The 24,628-nt window shown below is 44.2% G+C and overlaps 1 protein-coding gene across 6 annotated transcripts in view; it reads right to left on the bottom strand.

Annotated features, from left to right (window-relative positions):
• Nucleotides 1-24,628, bottom strand: part of inpp4b (inositol polyphosphate-4-phosphatase type II B) — a 784,892-nt gene that overhangs the window by 45,157 nt on the left and 715,107 nt on the right. For 5 of the 6 annotated variants that reach the window (XM_067993786.1, XM_067993776.1, XM_067993795.1 and 2 more), the window contains exons 21-23: nucleotides 21,408-21,548; nucleotides 13,136-13,233; nucleotides 4,776-4,888 (exon numbers count right to left, since the gene is read on the bottom strand). In XM_067993786.1, coding sequence (XP_067849887.1) covers nucleotides 4,776-4,888; nucleotides 13,136-13,233; nucleotides 21,408-21,548 — 352 coding nt within the window. The remainder of the gene's footprint in view (nucleotides 1-4,775; nucleotides 4,889-13,135; nucleotides 13,234-21,407; nucleotides 21,549-24,628) is intronic. The other variant, XM_067993821.1, reaches the window with a different exon arrangement.

The raw sequence follows: 24,628 nt of genomic DNA, 5'->3' as shown, positions 1-24,628 counted from the left end.
TAGTATTGGACAGTGCTGCTTTCTCCAGTGATGCTTAGGATCACCTGGGTTATGTGTCTATGGTGAGTTGCCATCCCCTTCTTCCTAGTTTAGCTAATCTTGAACACTGATGTTTCTCTGTAGTTTGCACTTTCTGTAAGTGCTTAGAAACTTATATTATTGAATTAACTACTAGAACATACATTACATTCTCTACTACGTAGCTTAAGTCTTCTTACTTTACATTCTTAAACTCTCTCCTTGTAACTTCCAACCTTCTTTGCATGCTCTCAACAATTTCCCAACACTGCCCTGTAAACCTTTTCTGTTTCAGTAAGCAATGTTTGCTGCTAGATTTCTTAAGCTATCATAAAGAAAATTCCACTTCAAATAGCCTAACCAACCAGAGGCCAACTTGGAAGCATTGATCCCTTTCTAAGGTATTGTAAAGTAAACAGACATAGTTTAAAAAGTTAGAACTGTGGTAACTTAAATAGATAGCATCTTAAACTGATAACAGTTGAGAAGGCTGGGTGCACATGGCTCTCAGCCACATGACTGTATCTAATCCAATGCTTGATGAAAGAAGCAAAGTCCTTTCATATTTAGTTGACACATCTGCTTATACATGTAGTGAACCGTCACTTATTCTGAAGACTGAACTCATGAAAGGGATTTAACCCTTTGGTTGGGCTACAGTTCTATTTCAACTATGTTGGTACGGAAGTGGTGTTAAGGCAACTATCCTGCTTTACACATTGTTCCAGACTCATAGGCCCTGATATTTACGGGGAGGTGGGGGTGACTGCCAGTGGTCGGGAAACCTGGAAATACAGGAAGCACGGAGGTCCTGCCGAATTTAACAACAGGACCTCATTTGAATTTTTTTCCTCCGTATCCCGCCTGGCAGCCAGCCATATTGAGAAGCTGGCTAGCTGTTGGGCGGGAAGGCCTGCAGTAGAAGGTCGCAGCCGGGGACCAGAAAGGAGGGAGGGAGGGAGGGAGGGAAGAAAGGAGGGAGGGAGGGAAGAAAGGAGGGAGGGAGGGGTCGCGGTGGGGGGGGGGAAGAGATAGCGGCGGACAGACATCCGATCGCAGAGAGGGGATCGGCAGACCACGGGGCGAGACATCGTGAGGGAGAGGTGCTGGAGATCGCGAGGAGGGGTCGGCCGATCACAGCAGGTTAGCTTGGCGGGCGGGGGGAAGCATCTCTGCTCCTTCTGACCCACAAGCAGTGCTAGAAAAGCACTTAACCTGCTGGATCCAGCAGTTCTCCCCTCCCTTTAGCTGCCGGGCCCTGGGAAACCTGGCCCACAGCCGTTAAATCCAAATGGCTGCTAAAATCTGAGGCATGCAGCCTCATTAACATATTAAAATTACTGACCCTCCTCTCCAGAGTAGCTTACTCGCCCACCCCCCCAACCCGCCCTGGTTAATTCGGAAGTAGGCGCGTTTATGGGGGGCTGGACTCGGGTTTCACTTTTTGAAGAATTTAATCCCCCACCCATCCTAGGGGGTTAAAATACCCCCAAAATGTCTCTCACTAGAAGTGATTGGAGTATGTCTTCAGTGAAACAGGACTCTTAACTAAGTTGATTTTCCGTGACTGTGGTCAAAATTCCCTCCCCCTTTCCCCATCCCTAAAAAAGCAATCCCGTCTATAGTTACCTGCTGATTGAGATGTCCATTTCAAGCTCATAAAATACTGAATGCCACCAGTGGGGTGCAGACATTGGCTTATTTCAGTGGATGATAGGGCTTAATATGTGCTTTCCCAGTTGAGACTGAAAGTCTAAAACTGACAGGCCTATCAACATTTCTGCATTTTGCAGTTTTGTATGTGGGATTGCAATCCCCTGCCCTTTCACACCTCCATACTCTGCACTGGTAATTCCTGGCTTCAGCGTGACATTTATCTTACTTTCTTTCACTTTTCAGCAAATACATGATAAGGACAGCTTCTCCCATGGCCAGCCAGCTGTGAAGAGACAAGTGAAAAGAAAAAGAAAGAAGATAGAGAGAAAAAAAATGAAAGGGAGAAATATGCCATATGTGCACAAAAGGGGATGGAATAAACTCCCTTTTCACTGTGATGCAAGTGGACCCACATTTTATTTGCTTGTTTGCATTGTTGTGAAGTTGAGAAAGGCACAGCTTCACGCAATACCTGAATGAGGGACATGGTCTTGAGCTCACCAGTGCCTCACCACCAGTATGGTTGTTAATACTTGAAAGCCGCTGACAAAATAGTCAGTTCATTTCAATGATTAAAATCTGACTGGCAGTACAGCAGGCCCCCAAATCTTGTTTTATTTTAAAGGTTTGCATTTGTTTAATGGGGGTTCACACCATTTGCTATTGTTGTGCAGCCAATGCCCATCCTTTGTGATGCAAGCGAACATAAAAACATAAGAAATAGGAGCAGGATTAGGCCATACGCCCCTCGAGCCTGCTCCGCCATTCAATCAGATCATGGCTGATCTTCAACCTCAACTCCCTGCCCGATCCCCATATCCTTTGATTCCCTTAGAGTCCAAAAATCTATCTATCTCAGCCTTGAAGGTATTCAACGGCTCAGAATCCACAGCCCTCTGGGGCAGAGAATGCCAATAGATTCACAATCCTCAGTGAAGAAATGCCTCCTCATTTCAGTCTTAAATGACCGACCCCTTATCCTGCAACTATGCCCTCTAGTTCTAGACTCTCCAGCCAGGAGAAACAACCTCTCAGCATCTACCCTGTCAAGCCCTCTCAGAATCTTATATGTTTCAATGAGATCACCTCTCATTCTTCTAAATTCCAGAGAGCATAGGCCCATTCTACTCAACCTCTCCTCATAGGAAAATCCTCTCATCTCAAGAATTAAGCACATCTTCTCAGTGATTTCAGAGTAGCTACTTCAGTGAAAATAGTGGAAAGAGTTTAGGAAGTGTCATTGAATGCTTTGGTGAATATATGGGTTTTGAGGCAGCTAGTAAAGGAAGAGAAAGGCATACAGAAGCAGAGGGGTACAGGGGGGCATTTCTAGAGAGCAGAGGCAAGGCAGCTGAAAGTTCTGCTACCAATGGTGGGGTGAACGATGAGATACACAGGAGGCCAGAACTGGAAGACAAAAATGTCTGGATGAGAAACTAAGTATGGAGAAGACTGCAGAGGTAGGATGGAATAAGGCAACAGAGGGATTTGAAGATCAGGTCAAGGATTTTAAGTTAATATGTTAGGCGATAGGGAGCCAGTGTATTTCCAGGAGGACGAAAGCGATCAACACAAAATTTATCTTATTGGCTATGCATTTTCAAGTATGTTATATTCACACCAATGAAATGCACAGTCCTCAACACTAGATGGGCTAAACGCTCAGACATAGTATCATTTCATTGGACTATGCAGACTGTACTTTGGAACTAAAAGCAACTAAATCAATTATTGTATTTTAATTAACCATGCACCATAAACTAGGTTGTGTTAAAAGGACTTCACACTGAAAATTATTCTAAGGTATCAGCGTGCCAAGGGTTCCAGTTATAATTAGCAACTTGAATGTGTGCCCTGCTGGAGTATGGTTATGCATAATAAGCAATGCTAGACCTGTAAGATTAGCTTGTGCCAGCAGTAAACATGTAGCAAGTTGACAGGCAATACTTTGTAGCATGAATACTTGGGCCATCTACCTGTTACATGGTTGTGAACTGTACATTGACAGCTTTTTTAAGGTGCGCTATTTTCTATATCTATTCCCAAGGCTTTTTTTTTGCAGGCGGGGAGTGGACTGCCTTTGAATGCAAAACAGGACAACCCTCCTCGTACCCATCTCCCACAGTAACAACTCCAGTTTACTAGAAATTAAACAAATGGTGAAGGTTCAATTACATGGGCTGTTCAATTACATCCCAACATATTCTATTTTCTGCCTCTGCCATTGTTTTGCCACCTGCTGATTTTTGTCAGCTGCTTTATTGCGCCACGTGGCCTTTGGAAAGCCTGCCAACAATTATCAGCCCCATATATTCTATGGAAAGGCTGCCAACAATATCTGTCCCTATTTGCAGCCTTGTTACCTTTAAGGGGGGCTGATGTACCTGATAGTCTGCCCTATCCCTTTGGCAAGCTCCCAGTGCAAGGCCCAACATACAGCAGGGGGGGGGGGGGGGAACTGGATCCCAAACAAGACTGATGACATGTGGAAAGTAGTCAATAGGCAGGTATGAACACAGTACCTCAAACAAACAGGAGCTAGATACCAGTATCGGCATACACAAGGGCCCAAGAGAGGTGACAAATTTACAATAAGGGTAGTTTGCACATGTGAATGCAGGTGCATTGGATATAGGATGCCCAAACTGGAATCTGTTGTGGAAGTAGGCAAATACTATGTAGTGGGAATATCGGAGTATTTAGAATACTCAGAGGGAGGGGTCAGGCTGTGGTGGGATCTGTAAATGAGACAAGGATTTTCAATGCATTGGGAACAGGGAGCCAATGGAGGTTGGTGATGGGAGGGCCAGATTTTAGTAGTGTTCAGGGCAGTTGAGGAGCCACTTATATTTGAAGTGTTTCTTTAGAACACGAACAAGACCATAAATTTGTTTGTACTTGTCTAAAGTCTGAAAAGACTTTAGTTGTACAAAGTCCTGGTCCATTGATATAGCCAGAGTGGAGTTATGATGTAGTGTTTGGTTACCTGTTGCTTGGAGTTTGGAATTCGATTCAATGGTTATTCTTATTGAAAACAACAAAAATTACAATTTATAAAAGGGTGATTTTTTGTTCCTTTTAAATAAACAAATGGAACTTACTGATGCAGCAAGTTTTAGGATTTCCACATTTTTTCTTTTCCTAACTTGGATGTTTTGGCTAAGGCTTTGAAATAGTTCTTTTATATCAGTCTGGGTTTGAAATCGAGGCAGACCTGCAAAAATGGGGAAAAAAGTTTCATCATAAGTCATCAAGTAACCACAAAGGTTAATATATTAAAATCAAAATAAGCGGATGCTGGAAATCTGAAATAAAAACAGAAATTTGCTGGAAATATTCAGCAAGTCAGGCAGCATCTGTGAAGAAAGAAACAGAGTTAACAGCCCCGATTTTAGAATGGAGGCGGGATGGCAGCGAGGGAGGGGCGGGGTGAATGGGCGCGTGGGTAACCCAACTGATAAAATTGGCCGTTACGCACGCAATCGCAAGTGAATTGGTGCCACTTAACGTGGCTTCCGCGTTTGCCATCTGCAAGCTGCGCAGTGGGCGGACTGCGCACCCGCATCACAGGCTATCAGCTGGAGGAGCTCTATTTAAAGGGCCATTGCTCCAAAGGCTTTTGCTGGAGCCAAGACCCAGAAATCATAATGGAGCAGCACAGTGGCAAGGCTGCCCCAAGGTTCAGCGACGCCTCACTGCAGCAGCAACTGGCCGGGGTGAGCAGGAGGAGGGAAGTCTTTTATCCCGCAGATGGGAGGAAGTGCCCTGCCTCTGCCACCAAGAAGGCCTGGCTCAAGGTGGCAGATGAGGTCATCAGCAGCAGCAGCATCTCCTGCACCTGGATCTAATGCAGGAAGCATTTCAATGACCTAACTAGGTCAGCAAATGTGAGTGCACTTATTGATTCTCCTACATTCAGTGTTCCACATCACCCCCCACACTCTCCAACTCATTCTGCACGGCCAAGACTACTCCATCACATCACTCCTCACATCTACTTAAGGCTCATCCTCAACTTGCCTGCACTTCCTCACCTCCCCAATCCTCATCCCACCACTGCCACTCACCCCAATCCTCATCCAATGTGATGGCTCTGTCTCATACTCGCCCTCAGATGCACCTTTTTCATGGTCAGCCTCACCCAAAGCAATGCATTCATTGGTTGGCCACTTCACCATCACTCACTCACACGTCTGTTCTTTCTCCCCTTCCAGGAGAGAGGGCAAAATGCAAGGAGAGGATGAGGACCGGAGGGGGGCCACAACAAGTAGTGGTCTTCTCAGACGCGGAGCAGCAGGTGCTGGAGATCAGCCGCACCCTCGAGTACCTGTCCATCAGGGATGGCAACACTGGCACCCGACAAACGTCTGGTGACACAACTTTAACATTCATCACACACAATATGAATTTACGTTAACAATGCTTGCCATGTTCAACACCTCAGTATGCTCATTGCAACATGGCACATCTGTGATGATGCTTAATATTGCCCTCTGTTCTCTTACAGGCCCTTCAACGACTGCAGTGACGGCAGAGGGTGATTCCTCAGAGGACCTGCCGGCCTCTAGAGGGTACACCATCACATCTTAGCGAGCCATCCACCAGCGTAGATACTCACACCTCGGTGGGTCCTAGCAGTCAGTTAGTTGGGTTGGCACCATGAGTCACCACACACAAGTGAGCTCAAGCAGACACTGGTGGCAGGGGCAGCTGTGGAGAGTCTGCGTCGGTGGGAGCCCCCGTCTGCAGGCTCTGCTCAGCTGGACGCAGATGCTGAACCCCGTGGGCCATCCTTTAAAAGAAGAATGATCGAGGGACAGCAGCACATTTGCAATGTACTGGAACAGGTGACAGGCGCACTCTCCACAATAGCGCAGAGGATGGAGGAGTCCAATTCCTGCATTAGTGGAATGGTGGCACAGGTACGGGAAGGAATCTCTGAGCTACTGTCACAGGGATGTGAGCAAGTGTCTGAGATAGTGTCGCAGGTAAGTGCGGGAATGTCTGTGATGGAGAGAAGGCTAGCCTCTGTTGAGCTTCAAGCACGGCTCACAAATGAGTCCATTCAGGCCCTAACAACGGTCGTTCAGACTCGGGGTGAACAACATTCTGCCGCCTTAAACTGGCAGGCAGAAACTTTACAACTGGGCTTCCAAGGCCTCATACATGTCCTCCAACTGTTCTCTAGCAGGGTGGTAGGAGTGATGTGGGCCTGGCCCAGGAGAGGGATGATGGCGAAAGGCGACATGGAAGTGGGGACGCCACTCAAAATGCTCCCATATCTTACCCGTTGGCCCCCTCTCAACCAGTACCTGCAATGCTGCTTCCTCTCCAGGTGGCCGAGTCTGCCCCTGCACAGGCACAGGTGGAGCAGTCTTTGGAGGGGCCCTCACGGGCACCGAAACCCAGAGGACGCAGGCCCAAAGCATCTAATCAGTCAGGGCATGAACATGAGCAACCTGCCACAACCTCTGCTGCAGCCACAGGGGATTCACCACGTTGAAGTAGTAGGAAGAGGAAGCCTAAGGATTTGTGAGCACAAAGGGTATGCACAAGGGTGTCTGACAGACTGTCATGTTTTTCACTTATATTTAGTTTTGGTTAAAGTCATTAAATGTTATCATTCTCACCACTACTGCCACACCTTGCATATCAGTGACTTCCTGGCCTCACGAGCAGCCAGGTGAGCCGCTGCTCTGCCCATGGGGTTCCTCCTCCTCCTCCTCCTCCTCCTCAATGTGGATGGCAGATGTGGATGGGGCCTCCTCAAGCTGCACCCCTCTCTGTTGTGCCATGTTGTGCAGGGCACAACACACTACTATAATGGTCCCACTCTGTCTGGTGTGTATTGAAGCACTTGCCTAAAACGATCAAGGCACCTAAATTGCATCTTGAGCAGCCCTATAGCATGCTCAATTACAGACCTGGTGGTGATGTGGCTGTCGTATCGACACTGTTGCTCGGTGATGGGGTTCCTCAGAGGTGTCATGAACCACATGTGCAGAGGGTATCCCTTGCCCCGAGGAGCCAGCCCTTAAGGGTGTTCGATGCGTGGAAGAGGGGCGGGATGTTGGATTCCCTCAGAATGAAGGAATCGTGGCAGCTGCCAGGGAATCTGGCGCACACGTGAAGGAATCTTTTGCGGTGGTCACAAACGAGCTGAGCGTTGATGGAGTGATACCCTTCCTGTTGATGAGCAGTCCTGTGGAGGTACTCGTAATGCTATATGGGTGTAATCAATTGCACCCTGCACCCGTGGGAAGCCAGCCACAGAGTGGAATGCCACAGCCCTCTCCGTCTGGCTGAGGTCGTCCATGGGCACGTACTGCGAGGTCCTGCGAAACAAGCATCGGTGACCTGCCTTATGCACTTGTGTGCAGATGACTGAGAGACCCCCCGCGATGTCACCGGTGGCACCCTGGAATGATCCGGAGGCGTAGAAGTTGAGGGCAGTGGTCACTTTAACTGCGACGGGTAATGAGATGCCGCTCGGCCCAGCCTGGAGCAGCTCAGCATGAAGGAGGCTGCAGATGTCTGCGACCACCTGGCGACTGACTCTGAGCCTCCGTATGTACTGCTCCTCAGAGAGGTCCAGGAAACTGAGCCTTGGTCTGTAGACCCTGTGGCGAGGGTAGTGCCTCCTGCAACGTCGCTCTCTCTATTGTTGCCCTCTATGCTCTTGTGTAGGTGAATGGTGCAGCACTGTGTTGTGGAGCTGCAAGTGGCGGAAGTGGACGTCGTGCCTGGCGAGGCTGGTGATGTTGCTCGTCCTCGGATGTAGTGGTGAATGCAGCCATGGCGCCCCCCCATCTTGATGGTGTCAGTTTGAGGGGGTCCAAATATGTGTGAACAGAAGAATTCTGAGTGGAAACTGAGAATTTTCAGTCTAAACACAAAGATCTCCCAGCCAAAAATTTGTCTGAAAGAACTGAGTGCCCTGCTGCAATAACTCAACTTTTATCCCCATCTGTCAAACAAGCATTTGAATGTCCAAATGGCTGCTGGCTGAAACACGTCTGGTAGAACATGGAGTGTTTCCCACAGCACGGAAAACACGCTGAGGATGTTTGAAAATCGACCCCATCTCAATGTGCACAAAATTAAGTACTTCAAGTATCTAAATAACTCCTAAGTATCATTCCGCCGGCTTTAATTGCCGGTGGGACTTCCACATTCGTGAGGTGCGCGCACACCCAGAAGAGTCAGTGGGGAACCCGGAAGTCTGTGGGTTGCAGCCGGGTTCCGAACCTGCTTGGGATTTCCCCGATTTTTGGAGCCCCCCCACCCCCAACGCACCCACTACTTCATTCTAAAATCGGTTCCAACGTTTCAGATCGATGACCCTTCGTCAGAACTGGGGAATTGAAGGTTGATATATTATTGAACTACAGTGAAAACATCAAATACTAAAATACTTCTGCATTGATTATTTCTGAGATCAATCAGACTGTTAGGGATATTAAAGCTGGTCTCCATTTCGTCTGGATTTCCCATATTTAAAGGGAATCCCACTACAAAATATAGATATTGACATAAAATAGGGAAAGTTGCTAATTAGTGAGGTCTGCAATACTGTTTTCCTAACTAATTAACAGAATAGCAGAGAGCTTTTAAATTAATTTCTTAAGTCCTTTTTATGTAGAATGAGACTTATTCTTTTCTAAAAGGTACTTTTTTCTCTTTCCCTGTTTCTTGAACTCTTTACTCTGTCTGAAGCTGACAGCTAGGTGGGTGACCTAGTAAATATTTCCAGGCTTTCTAAGTCAATGATACTCTCAGGTCAACAACTAGCAATGCACAAGAGTGGCCTAAGATCTTCCTTCCACCCTTTTGGGCAGCTTGTGGACTCTGTTTGGCACCTCTTTGCAGATATTTGATATATAAGGATAGGATAGGACATGTAAATCCAAGTCCCATTACTTCATGACACAGCATGTTGGTACCTCAGTATATTAAGTCTGGTACGTAATTAAGATGTTTACTGTGTAAAGTCTCTCTGAGGATCGACTGTAACAAGTAATAAAAATGTTATGTTGTATGGACGACTGTAGGAAAATCCATTTACTCTATTTCCAGACAGAATGCCTCAGTTTGAAGTGGTGAATGATAGCAATAACGGTCTAGATGCACAGACTTATTTAATGCAGTGGTCCTGATTACTCTTCTCGTTTTGACAAACTTTCTTGGCGGGGCGGGGTTTGCTATAAAAATGAAAGAAAATAATAATCACTGAAGAACATTTATGCAGTTCCCTCCTTTTTCGAGGAATTGAGGGGGGTGATTTCCTCTTTGCTCTAGATCAAGCAAAATCATAAATGCATTTCTAAATGATGAGTTTACAATTTTGCCACACCTAGCATACAGAAAAAGTCCTAAGGAGGCTCCTTCAAGAGAAATACAAGTTTCTGCTGAAATAATGTACTTGTTCTTTTTCAATTCTCTTCAGAGCACCAGTCATCAGCCCAGATACTGAAATGGACTGAGAATGCACTCTCAGGCGATTTTTTTCCCCTCTATTTTACACATAAGTCTGGTGCTCTATCAGCCTCTAACATTGGTCCTGTGTATATAAAGTCAATAAAGGTAGTTCCAAAGATAACTAGTTGATCGAGCCAATTAATTTTCATGTTTTCTTTACTGGATCTGTGTTGAAAGCAGTTTTGTCAACAAATGTTGAAACATCAACAAATTTGCCAAGATCTGATATATACATGGGCAGAATGTCTAAATAATAGCAACACAAACAAAATCTGACAGATCATTTAGCGACTAGTTTCCATGATTTGTTAGCACCATGTAAGCATAAGTCACTTTTGTTAATATATCTGAACAAATTATTTAGCTATTGGTTGTCTGCATTATTCAACGTGTTAATCAATTCTCTAATAACTAGCAAATGAACTATCCTCTGCTATTGCGCTACATTGTAAATAATAACAACAACTTGCATTTATATAGCGCCTTTAACTCAGTAAAACGTTCCAAGACGCTTCACAGGAGCGTTATCAGACAAGATTTGATATCGAGCCACATACGGAGATATTAGGAAAGGTAACCAAAAGCTTGGTCAAAGAGGTAGGTTTTAAGGAACATCTTAAAGGAGGAGAGAGAGGTATAGAGGCAGGGTTTAGGGAGGGAATTCCAGAGCTTAGGGCCTAGACAGATGGCCACCAATGGAGGGGCAAAGGGAACCGGGGATGCACAAGAGGCCCGAATTGGAGGAATGCAGAGATCTTGGAAGGTTCTAGGGCTGGAGGAGGTTACGGAGATAGGGAGGGGCGAGGTCATGGAACAATGAGATTTTTAAATTTGAGGCATTGCTGGACCGGGAGCCAATGTTAGCGAGCATAGAGGTGATGGGTGAACGGGACTAGGTGCGAGTTAGGATATGGGCAGCAGAGCTTTGGATAAGTTGAAGTTTACGGAGGGTTGGAATTGGAATAGTCGAGTCTAGAGGTAACAAAAGCATGGATGAGGGTTTCAGCAGCAGATGGGCTGAAGCAAGGGTGGAGACGAGCGATGTTATGGAGGTGGAAGTAGGCAGTCTTGGTAATGGAGAGGATATGGGGTCGGAAGCTCATCTCAGGGTCAAATAGGACACAAAGGTTGCGAACAGTCTGGTTCGGCCTCAGACAGTGGCCAGGGAAGGGGATGGAATTGGTGGCTAGGGAATGGAGTTTGAGGCAAGGGCCAAAGACAATGGCTTCGGTCTTCCCAATAATTAATTGGAGGGAGTTTCTGCTCATCCAATACTGGATGTCGGGCAAGCAGCATGACAAATCAGATTCAGTGGCGAGGTCCAGAGAGATGGTGGTGAGGTAGGACTGGGTGTCGTCAGCGTACATGTGGAATCTGACGTCGTATTTTCAGATAATGTCACCGAGGGGCAGAATATAGATGAGAAATAGAAGGGGGCCAAGGGTCGATCCTTGGGGGACTCCGTAGGTAATGGTGTGGGAGCAGGAAAAGAAGCCATTGCAGGAGGTTCTCTGGCTACAAGAATGGAACCAGCTGAGGGCAGTCCCACTCAGTTGGACAACGGAGAAGTGGCGTTGGAGGAGGATGGTGTCAAAAGCTGCAGACAGGTCAAGAAGGATGAGGAGGAATAATTGAGTAGACTGGGCCTATATTCTCTGGAGTTTAGAAGAATGAAATGTGATCTCATTGAAACATAAGATTCTGAGAGGACTTGACAGGGTAGATGCTGAGAGAATGTTTCCCCTGGCTGGAGAACTAAGGGGCATAATCTCAGGATAAGGGGTCGGCCATTTAGGACTGAGATGAGGAGAAATGTCTTCACTGAAAGGGTTGTGAATCTTCGGAATTCTCTACCCCAGAGGGCTGTGGAAGCTGAGGTTGAGTATATTCAAGGCTGAGATCGATAGATTTTTGGACTCTAAGAGAATCAAGGGACATGGGTATTGGGCAGGAAAGTGGAGTCGAGACTGAAGATCAGCCATGATCTTACTGAATGGCGGAGCAGGCTCGAGGGGCCATATGGCCTACTCCTGCTCCTATTTCTTATGTTCTTAAGCACCACGGTCACAGTCATATAGGATGTCATTTGTGACTTTGATGAGGGCAGTTTCAGTGGTGCATCCACTAAGCTACATGAAAAAAAATTTAAAAATTGAATTGACAAACTAGCAAACATATGTCATGATATAACTTTCTGTATTTGGGACTACCGTCTATTGGTGTCAAGATTGGATCTGGCACCAAATTACTGGGAACCCTACTTGTTCCAAAGCCATGGGCTAACAAAACAATTTTTACTTTAAGTATGCTATTATAAATTACTTTCACCCCACCCTCCCTTGCTACATTCATTCTATTCCTTCTCACCCGGTCTGAGAGATAGTCCGGGCATCTCCATCTACAATTAACCAAGGAACAATGCTAGGGAAATACAAAATATCCTTCTTCTCCCAGTTTTTTTTCTCCATCCTCTGAACTGGTCAAATTTGCCCCCCAGTCTTCTGAAATGGGAAAATGTGCTCCTCATGCAAACAAAAGCTGACGTTTCAATTAGCGACTAGTTTCCATGATTTGTCATGCAAACATCAACCCAGAGTGAGATCTGGACTTAGTTTGAGTTCCTCAACCAATCATAGTGGAGCTTGTGTCAGGACTAAGCAAAACAATACTGATGAGACATTCCTAGCAGAATTTGTCATACTGATTTTGTAATGTACTGCAACATCTTCTAATCATTTTTGATATACCTTTCAAACTTTCTTTTTGAAGATTTTAACTTCAAATTCTTTGGTCAGTGCCATTTCATACTTCTACAGAAACATTTATTGATCCTTACACCAGTGTAAAATAGTCAGTATTGAAGATCAGGATGTAAATTTCAGGAATAAGACAGATCATTAAACATCTATATAACCTGATAAACCACACTGAGCTTTATCTGTCTGCATTCAAATTTTCAATATTGAAACTAACATATACTTACAATCAGATGATAGTTTTTCTTGAAATGATTTGTAATATTTACTGAGTAGTTTAAAGTTCTCTTGATTGATAATTTCCTGCAGAGAAATATCTCCAAACCTATGATAAAAGATAAATTCTTATTCGTCAATATTACAATTTTAACTTTACTATCTTAATTCCATAACATTTAAAGTAAAATTAAACAAAGAAAACTCAGCACATCCCAAAGCTTTTCATGGCTAATGAAGTACTTTCGAAGTCAGTGTTGTAATGTGGCAAAATGCGGTAGCCAATTTGCGTACAGCAAGGTCCCACAAACAGCAATGAGATAAATGACCATATAATCAGTTTGTTGAGGGATAAGTGTCAGCCAGGGCACCAGCAGAAAATTCCCCTTAATTAAGTACTAAAGTCTGGAAATTACAATGTGCAATATTGAAAGAATGCTCAAAACGGATTCCACTGTCCACAGACACATTAACCCTAAACAGTTAAGTGTTTGTACAATGACATAACACAGGGTAAGGTTTAAACCATGAAGCATTTATTTACTTACATAATATAAAAAACTAGCACAACATGCCAAACCACACAGTACAGGAAAATCCTAAGCTTGATCTACAGCTTATGCTAAATGACCTCATCCCAGCGAGGGAGACAGCATCCCCGGGATAGGGAGAGGAAAAAATCAGTCACTTTTCCCACTCTTGATTGCTCTCCAATGACTCTTGAAGTCCTTCTGTGTGGACAAGATCAGGCCTGACTGTAAAGCCCTTGCAATCGAATAGCCTGCCAACATTCACCATCAAGGCTCACAAACATCCACAAATAAACACACTTTCAGTAGGAGCTGTCAGATAGCAATTAGGAGAGGGAACCCGGCTTGAATTTCCACTCCCTAACCCAGGGATGCTGAGGACAATTACAGTACCCTACTAACTGCCCTAGCTGAGATCAGCGCACATTGTGGCCCGCACCTGGACCTTCCTGGTCTGTATGCCTCAACTATTTGCTGTCTTCATCCATCAGATTTTATTATTTTAAAACATTTCTTCTCCAATTTTCTCCCCCTTGTCTCCTAAAGGAATTCAGTTTGAATCATGCTGGGCACAATTCTATGAGTTCAAGGCACTCTCTGACTACAGCCTTCTAGTACCTCATCCAAATGGCCAATCTTTATATGAGTCTAAAATAAGTGTTGGCAGGTTATTCAAACATAGGGACTTCACAGCTGAGCCTGAGCCTGTTGTCAACCCTGCATCCACAGCCTTATTAATTTGACCATTTAGTTTCAGATGGGGTGCGACTGTATAAAACACTGGAGTGAAGCAAACAACCTGGATTACAAGAGAACAACCTTTTTGGATACTGATCAGATACAGTATGATAAAACCAGGTCTAGGAATTGCATTCAATAGTCCACTGTTACAGATGAAATGTTCTTGTCAGGTCTCAATTTTATATTCATACCAGTATCATTGCTGGTACAATTCTAATGGGAAATTTATTTTCGCCATCATGCTATTTTTTGTGCTGAATATTTCATAACGTTCCCTCAGTTTGTGAAGTCCTTTGCATATTTCATTGTTTATATTGCACTTCTGCTGGAAAACTAATTCTATGGGAAACCCTGATTGCATCTATTGGTGTTATGCACAATTAGTATTAGGAGCTAAAAGTAACTGTCATTAGCATAAAGTGAGAAGGATCTAAGGAGAGAAGGGTATTCAACTAAGAGGAACATAAAAATGTTCATTTTTTAAAAAAAAGTATGCTTTTCTTTTTATTGGGGGAAGGGATATAAAAGAAGTAATTTCTGTACTCCTGTGAAACAGATGATGATTGCACCTGACTCAAACTATAACAGCAACTTATTTATATAGTAACTTAACATAGAAAAATGTCCCAAGGGGATTCACAGAAGCGTAATCAGTCAAAAATGGATGCCCAGCCAAAGAAGGAGGTATTAAGAAGGCAGACCAAAAGCTTGGTCAAAGAGGTGGGTTTTAATGAGGACCTAATGAGGAGAGGTAGGTGGAAAGGCAGAGCTCAGGGAGAGAATTCCAGAGAGGGGCTGAAGGCATGACTGCCATTGTTGGGACAAAGGGTGAGCAATACACAAGGGGCCAGACTCAGGAACGCAGAGTTCTTGGGGTGAGGGCAGGGGTTGTAGGCTGGAGGATATTAGAGATAGGGAAACGCGAGGCCATGAATAGATTTAAACACAAGGATGAGAATTTTAAATTGGACATGTTGGGGGATCGGGAAAGAATTTAGGTCAGCAAGAACGGGGTGATGGGTGAGTGAGACTTGGTGCAGGATAGGACACAAGCAGCAGAGTTTCGAATGGGCTAAAGTTTATACAGGGGTGGAGGATGGGACGCTGGTGAGAAGAGCATGACAGTGATAAAGGTATGGATGAGGGTTTCAGCAACAGATGGGCTGAGGCATGGGCGGAGATGGGCCATGTTACATAGGTGGAAATAGGCGATCTTCGTGATGGAGAGGATATGGTCCGTCCAGTTTTATTCTTGTTATTCTTTTTTGTAGTGGTTTGATAGAACTGAGTGGCTTGCTAGGCCATTTCAGAGGGCAGTTAAGAGTCAACAAGAGTTGGTGTGGGACTGGAGTCACGCATAGGCCAGAGCAGATAAGGTCAGCAGGTTTCCTTCCTTAAAGGACATTAGTGAACTAGTTGGATTTTTATGACAATCCGACAGCTTTGTGGTCACTTTTACTGATACTGGCTTTTTATTCCACATGGATTTAAAAAAAATTGAATTCAAATTCACAAACTGTCATGGTGAGATTTGAACTCATGGGGGGAGATTTTAACCCCCAAAAGCGGGTGGAGGTTGGGGGCTGGTGGGAGTTGAAAATAGTTGTTTTCTGGGTCACACCGCCATCTGGCTTTATTTCTGGGATAAACATCAGCGCGTAAAAGTACTGGGAATGCAAAGTCTGAAAATTTTGTAGGTGCGACCCAAAAAAACAACTATTTTCAACTCCCACCTGCCCCCCCCAACCCACCCATTCTTTGGGTTTAAAATCACCCCCATGGTCTTTGGATTACTAGACCAGTAACATAACCAATACTGTACTATACCCCAGGTGCTCTAGTTATGATCGGATAGGTAAAAGTGGAATCAAGCAAGGGACATCCACTGGGCTGAACATCAGAAAAGAAGCATTGGAGGAGGTTGGCTTGGTCAACCGTGTCAAAGGTGCAGAGAAGTTGAGAAGAGATAGTGCACCACGGTCATAGTCACAGAGGATGTAATTTGTGATTTTGATTAGGGCCCTTTCAGTGCTGATACATCGGCAGAAATCTGATTGGAGAGATTCAAACATTGGGTTGCAGAAAAGATGGGCACGGATTTGGGAGGAGACAACATATTCAAGGACTTTGATGAGGAAAGGGAGGTTGGAGCAGTTGTTTGCAAGGACAGGTGAATTAAGCATGGTTTTTTTTTAAATGGAAGGAGGTGATGACGGCAATTTTGAAAGCGAGGGGGGACAGTACTTAAAGGAGAAGAAACGAGAAAACATTTTGTATCTCACAATAAAGACTTTCCACTCTTGACATTAATAGTTGGCCTGAGCTGATAAACAGGAAATGCATATCAGCTTGGTGATGCACATCTCTTTCCTACAGGAAAAGGAAACTCCAGGTAAACAATTTAATATTGGTTGACATGTGAATTAAATCTGAGCACTCAGAAATACAAACCCTGGGGGAAACTGCATTCGATTTGTTTCACCTTGATTTACACTGAATGAATGTGCTACCAAAATAAACAGGATGTGACTGTCAATGATGAATAGAGAACCAAACACTGGTTATTAAATACTGTGTAATTTAACCTCCTCATCATCTATGCTACATTGAAAGCAGAACTATAAGAATGGATCTCTAAATTATATGAAATAAATGGAGCAATACTCCCTAATGTTTGGTCTTCGTGGTTCACTGGGAGACAGTCGGACATTCTAGGACATTGTCCAAGTACGTTTTGTTGGCCAGGGGCTGCAGAAAACTACTGAGTTTAATTCGAATTGCTAACAAAGAGACTGACTTTTGAACTGAAGTGATCTGGAGTTCAGTCACTGGTCTGAGCTGGCCGGAACCGGTTTGAATTAGTTCCGCTTCTAAGGGACAAAGGGACTCTGATGAGACACCAGTCCTTATTTAGAAAAGGAGCAATGAGGTGATGCTACCTAGCCCCTTGGAACAGAGCCAATCAGGGGATGACACCGACCACTCGAGGAACTTTAAGCCAACCGGAGAAGACAGCATCATTCGAAAAGACAGGCTTGAAGTTAAAACTGAAGAATTGCAGGCTTGGTGCCAGTGTGTGTGCGAGACTCTGGAGACTAACCATCGCGGAAGTAGGGACCCTACGTCAGGGACGTAGAGACGCCGTCGAGAGAGAACGAAACACCTGGCCAGCGTCAGCTCTCCTTTCCGGGTAATATAATATCCTTTCTATTCTGTGACCACTCAGGGAGTGTTAGTCAGAGAAACCTAGTGGGTGTGCGTTTAAATCCTAGTTTGAGTATAAAACTGTATAACCTGCTGTAAACTGCATGCCTATATCTAACCAGATGTATAAGCGGTATGTACATTATCTAATAACGTTAATAAAGAGAATTGAGAATTAAGAGAGAATTGACCGTCTCCTCTGTGTACTAAGCCAATAATCGTAACCGGTGACCTCCGGTCAACAGTTTCTTTACTAGAGGTGGAATCATCAACTTTCATCATCTCATGGTTTGACTTCCTTGGTACTTGTTCTTGTACTTAGCTCATCAAATGTCCCAGCAGATTATTCTAATCTATCAGATCATCTTTCCTTCAGTCTTGAACATTTGCCCTATGTAATTACACCATTATTCTTCCCATTTCAAACTTGAAGCTTCCTTTTTCTGATCAGAGGCCATCTGATTTCGGACTTGTCAAGTTCTTAAAGACATACTGATGCAGCTGTATGCTCCAAATCAGAATTTCTTCTTCCTTATATCTTTATTTGATCCTCTATTCTGGGGTCTACTGGCTGGACTTTGGATAGGCCTTTATTTAATTTTTTTTTAAAAAGAGGTTTACAGCACAGAAGGAAGCCATTCAGCCCATCATGTCCATGCCGGTTCTTTGCTAGACTTAAATTTGTTTTAAAAAGTGCAACATGCAAAAGGTAACTACTTAAAGATATTTAGTCTCATTATATTTAAATGTGGCTCAGTAATAGCACTCTTGCCTCTGAGTCAGAAGGTTGTGGGGGTTCAAGTCCCACTCCAGAGACTTGAGCACATAATCCAAGCTAACATTGCAATGCAGTACTGAGGGAGTGCTGCACTGTCGGAGGTGTTGTCTTTCAGGTGAGATGTTAAACCGAGGTCCTGTCTGCCTCTCAGGTGGACGTAAAAGCTCCCATGGCACTATTTCAAAGAAGAGCAGGGGAGTTCTTCCGTGTCCTGGCCAATATTTCTCCTTGAAACAACATTACAACAGATTAGCTGGTCATTTATTTCATTGGTGTTTATGGGACCTTGCTATGTGCAAATTGGCTGCTGTGTTTCCTACAATACAACAGTACTACACTTCAAAAGTACTTAATTGGCTGTAAAGCACTTTGGGATGTCCTGTGGTCATGAAAGGCACTATAAAAAATGCATGTCTTTTTTTAATCACTGCCACAGATAACCTAGTTTAGCTTAAACCTGGTTACCACAAACATTTACAACAATATGAATTATTCTCAACATTGCCTTTGCATTTAGTTCACAAATATTTTTAGTGGTATTAATTTTATCAAATTTATTTTGAGGGCAATTTAGTACCTCAAGTCATTGGACATTTGACTGTTATTCATAAAGTAAACAAGAAACAGAAAATGAATGGATCCTATTTTGCAATAGGCTGTTGGAATTGGGAGTTTCTCTGCCCTTAAAGGGAGGGCAAAATTTCCGGGAGGGATAGCCCACCCAAACTGATTTCAAACTAAATAAATTAACAAATGTAACTAACATAAGAAAATCTAATCATAATAGTAAAATATTCCATGCAGTGCTCATTCTCAAAACCCAATACCACTGGGATTCAAAAGTGCTCCTGTTCAAACAGGCAACACCACCAGAAATTCAGGAATAACAAAATGAACTCAAAACAATAAAATTGGGGAAAATTTAAAGAAAAACATTGCCCATTGTTTCGGCGCTACATGGCCTCTCTGATATCCAAGATGGCGTCTTGGACGCGCATGCACGTTTCCTGCGTGACGTGCGCCAGACGCCATCTTGGTATAGGAGTGTGCGCAGGCGCAGATAAGAAACACTGGAATCATGTAAAGTAGGGAGAAAATGGCTTCAGTGTGCAATGCTGATTTAAAGTGATAGACACCATTTTGGGACTTAACGCTCAACTCAACGCACAGTCTTAACCCGGACCATCTGAACGTGTCTTAGAATGCCTGGAGGACCCCCCACCGGTGCTATTTAACGGGACCATGCAGGATTTACAGGTTAGTGGCTGGATTATTGCCTCTGGCTGCCGAGACTTTTGCAATCGTTTTTGGAGGTTTCCTAGACTTCAATACTAGGACGCAGGGACATAGCCTAACATTTAGAGCCAGGACGTGCAGGAGTGAAGTTAGGAAATGCTTCTACACACAAAGGGTGGGAGACGTTTGGAACGCTCTTCTACAGATGGCAGTTGATGCTAGCTCACTTGCGAATGTTAAATCTGAGATTGATAGATTTCTGTGAACCAAGGGTATTAAGGGATATGGGGCTAAGGCGGGTAAATGGAGTTAGGTCACAGGTCCACCATGATCTCACTGAATGGTGGAACAGGCTCAAGGGGCTAAATGCCACTGACACTTGCTGCCTCTTGATATGCGCCACCTTCTCCTGCAAGAAAGCGAGGCGTGTGCCTGGGTAATGTGCCTGTCATGGCTGAATAGCTGCCAGTGTGTGGCCTGTGAGTTGTGAGTGGGCGGCTTGAAACAGTTGTAATGTGTAAAGGCGGGAGGAAGCGTCTGATGGGAAGAGTTGCGTAATGATGGAAAGAGTTTATTGGTACGTGGTGGGTGTAGTGCGTGGTGCAGTTGTTAGGAGACGCCACTTGACAGTTGACCTCACTCACCTTGCCCACTCATGTCAAAGCATTGAATTTCTTCCTGCACTGCATCCATGTTCATGATGCTGTGCACCTGGCACTGACTTTGTCCCCCGCTGCCTCCCACTGTCTGGGGGGCCTCTTGCAACCCCACCACTGCAGATATAGAATGTCCTCCTTCTACCCACCTCTTGCACCCAAGGTCTCTAGTGCATCAGCAGAGAACCTTGGTGCATGCACTCTCACAGGCCTGGTACAAACTCAGATTGGCAGATTGGTGAGGTCTGGTGTGCAGATTGGAGGATGTGGGATTTAGTAACGCGCAATCTTTATTCAGTGTTTTAACATAACTCATCAGTATGTAAACAATGGGATGGGATCTGCATCTGTGTTTTACATGTGCGATGTCTGATCTCTGTTCAGACTCCATGCAAACAGTAGACTGTTATTTGCTGAAAATAACAGGTACAAGCTACCTTTAAGAGATTTCTAAGAAACATCTTCCCTTTAAGAGATGGAGCTCCCTCTGGTGGTGGAAAGTGCAAATTGCATCAATTCCACCTGCCAGGCCTGGAAAGCAACACTGATTACAGATAAGGCTCCCCTGGGTCCAGACTTGCGTCTTGTCTGCCCAGGGTCCATTGGGCGCATCGTGCTAACATCGCCCAGAACGGACCCTTAACCAATTTTTCCCCTTGAATGTCCTATTTTAAGTCAGCCGGTGGGAAACTCTGGGATCGAGCAAATTTTCCAACATGGGATTACTGTATAACAAGCAGGGGCAGAAGCTGTGACTTCTTTTTTCCATCCCTAACTCAAGGCGAATCGCTGTGCTATCTGAGATCATCTAACTCAGCCTAGATCATCTTAGTCTCTATGGCTCAGTTCAACATTTGTTGTCGCACCCAAATTAGTTTTAATTGGTGGGAAGAAACAGATTGAGAGGGCATTTTAAAAAGCTGTGAGGCACAGATAATGGAGGAATAAGTAAGCTATTTAACTTGGCCTGTAAGTGGAGAATTAGAGTGCAAATTGGCAAACCTCCAGCAAAACAAGAAATCCCCACCCCAGCTTCCCCATGAATAGCAGACATAATACTGTTCTGATTAACTCCTTCAAAAAACAGCTCTGCACATAAATGAATAAACTTTATATAAACAAGATGATCTGTACATACCTCTCTGCCAGAGTCTGTTGTTCATTTATTCCGATGTTAAAAAACACTGGATATACACGCAGCAACTTTCCATCTTTAATCTCCTGCGGCAAAACCTCAAACAATTTACTGGGAAGCTGTACCTCCACTGTGTAAAAATCTCTGCAATAAATCCAACAGGAGAGAGAAGTGAAGATACTACGGATTTTTAAAAAAATGGATTCTGATCTGGATGTTCAGGCAACCGAAATGATGATGGGGTCGATTGTAACTCATTGCGAGATCAGTGCGTGGGGGGGTGGGGGGGCCCCGAGTTGGCGGCACATCCAAATGTCGGGAAGGAAGCGAGGCCCACGCTGGTGTTAACTGCAGGTCTCATTTTTAATAATTGTAAACAATTTTAAATGTTTACCTGAGGAAGGAGGAAGTCTCCGAAAGCTTGTGAATTTAAAATAAAATTGCTGGACTATAACTTGGTGTTGTAAAATTGTTTACAATTGTCAACCCCAGTCCATCACCGGCATCTCCACATCATTTTTAATAGTGTACATCCGTCTCCCACCTGGAGCAGGCGGGAATGATGTCAAGGCCGAAGGACAGGGGCAGGAATTGGGGCGGTCCCCAGCACAAGGTAAGTGCTGAGGGGCGGTTGCAGAACCAATGCTGCTTGGGGGGGTGGGAGAGAAAAGATCAAGCCAGGATTGACTCACAGATTCCTTGCAGGGCCCGGAGGAGCACTCCTGCTCCACCTGGCTCCCAACGAATCCTTCCAAAAAAAATTTTAAAACTGCACTTACACTGGCCTCTTCTGGCCACTCTGTTGCCTCCCACCAGGTTTCTCTGGCAGGTATGCCACCAGATGGTCCTCCCCGAATTCCAGTTAAAATAACACTGCAGGGCCAATGACGTTATTGGGCCCCGACTTTTACATTGCGATTAGGCCCTTGCCTGCCGGTAGCAGGAGCCTTGGCTGACTTGAAAGTCAGCGAAGATAAAATGCCGCCAGGCGAGAATGGCGTGACCTTGGGTCGGTAAGTCAACTCGCCCGATCTTAACCTCCGTACACACACCACTACCGACCAGCGGGTTAAAATCGACCCCTATATCTTTCAATATCCAAGGACTCAATATACCACATTGAGATTTGCAGCAGTAGTGCATCTGATAAACTGTTGCATGCAGGTTAACAGGCAATAAAACACGTTGTTTTAATTATTTTATTGTTTTGCAATCTTACATAAATTAATTTCAAGGTGTGAATTCACAAAAATTTCATTCTTTACATTTCTAATTTTCAAACCTTATCTGGCCCCAATGCCACATATTATTCCCAGAGAAGGTACAAAGGCAACTTGTTCCCAAGGCTCTGCTGCCATTGCTAAGAGATGCATGACTCATCTTTTGACATACACTTAATCTGTTTAAGCAAGCACTCAGCACCTTGAGTAACAGTCCAGTCAATAGCAGGAACTCATCACGTGGGGAATCACGGCCACAAACCACAAAACAGCTGGTCTATGGCGAAATATATTGGTATTCTAACACGTGGCATTACTAGACATCCAACAATTTACGGTAAACTCTAATGCTCTATGACAATACCTTGGACCACTTCTTAATCTGGTGCATTCTTGGAAGAAATGAAATCATTTTTTGATGTTGGCAGAGAAATTATATTGCAATCTCGAAGTATTATTTTGATGAAGCATCAAAGAACCTTAGTATATACTGTACTGTGATGGGACCATGGTTGAGGACCTGCATTCCAGCAGAACATTCAGAAACGTAGGCAATAATGCACAGCAATTTAGAACAATAATGTACATTAATGCTCAAAATCATAAAAATGTATCCGTAACAAATGCAACGTTTTTATATTCATTTATGTATTTGGAACAAATGTGGACAGGCAGTTATCTTCAGAATGTGGACAAATAGTCACCCTTAGACTCAGTCCTGTTTGCAAAGTAAAAAGACGTGTCTTTTTTCATAAGTTAAGTCTTCCTTTAGCCTGCAGTACGGTGTAAACGGTTTATAACAAAGTTGTTACAACCAAAGACATTACCTGGTAGAATTTCTGTGGATTTTTCTCAATATCCCACCGTTTCCAGCATTTCTCCAGGATTTCCATTGATCTTCTGCCAAAGTTACGGCTGGAGTTTGGAAGAACCCCCCACGCAGCCACCCCTCTCCCCCCCCCCGCCCGCCTTCAGTGGAAATTCCAGGGGTATTAGTTTATGTACTTTTGACAGATTCAAGTGAACCCTGTATACAATCCTGCTTAAACAGCAATCGCCTTTTATCTACAGGTCCTGTGAGGTCCAAATGCCTAGGTGCTGCAGCTAGGGACAAAAATAAGCTGGCCTCCGACCAGTTTCTTGATCCTCCTCATCCGTGTAGTGAGATTCTCCCCAAACTAACTTTCTACATCCTGCTGGGTGGATGTAGCTGCATTGGTGGTTCTCATGGTTGAGCATGTGTGGACTGAACTGCCCAGGGATGCATGAAAACTGGTTGTGTGGAAAAATTTAAGGGAGAATTGTATAGATACTTAAGAGAGTGGGTGATTGAGGGTTATTAGTTTTTGCATTGGCCAGATGGGTTGCAGAGTCTTTTCTGGTCTTGTACTTTTCTGTGAACTTGTTTTATAATGCTGACTGCAAATAACACCTTCAAACATTGCTTGTATTGCAATAAACTGTGCATGATGGTTACATGCACGTGCATGAAGAAAATACTGGAGCTTGGGGGAGGTCTCCAGCTTCACTCTCTCCTACTCTGTCTATGCTCTCAAAGCCAATCAAGTTCAGTCTGATCTCTTTAAAGGTAATCATGGGATTGAAATTTATGTGTTCTCCCCCTGTTCAAGTCTATTCCTTACTTGCCCTGAAAGCAGAAAAAGAGTCTTCAGATGTTGCTTGTTTAAAGTGTACATATAGTTACATCCTGTAGTTCATCTTATGAATGGGTAAATTAATTTGCATCATGCAACTAAGTTGTATTGAAAGGATTTATTGTGCGAAGCCCCTTTAAGGTTTCACTGTAACTATAGTTTCTATTGTAAGTTGCAGCTTGAAATTGTGCTCTGCTGCAATATGGCCATGCCTTCAAAGAGCTATAACATTGTCCGAGTACTTTGGAAGGGGCAGCAGTGAAAGATTGACAGGTTATGAGGAAGTACTTTGTAGCATATTTGGGGCAGCTACTTGGTAAAGGAAATTGTAGAGTAACCTCACCTTGGC

Source organism: Heptranchias perlo, chromosome 1 (genome assembly GCF_035084215.1).
Source record: "Heptranchias perlo isolate sHepPer1 chromosome 1, sHepPer1.hap1, whole genome shotgun sequence".
NCBI classification, from domain to species: Eukaryota; Metazoa; Chordata; class Chondrichthyes; order Hexanchiformes; family Hexanchidae; genus Heptranchias; species Heptranchias perlo.
This window is presented reverse-complemented; position numbering and strand designations above follow the sequence as displayed.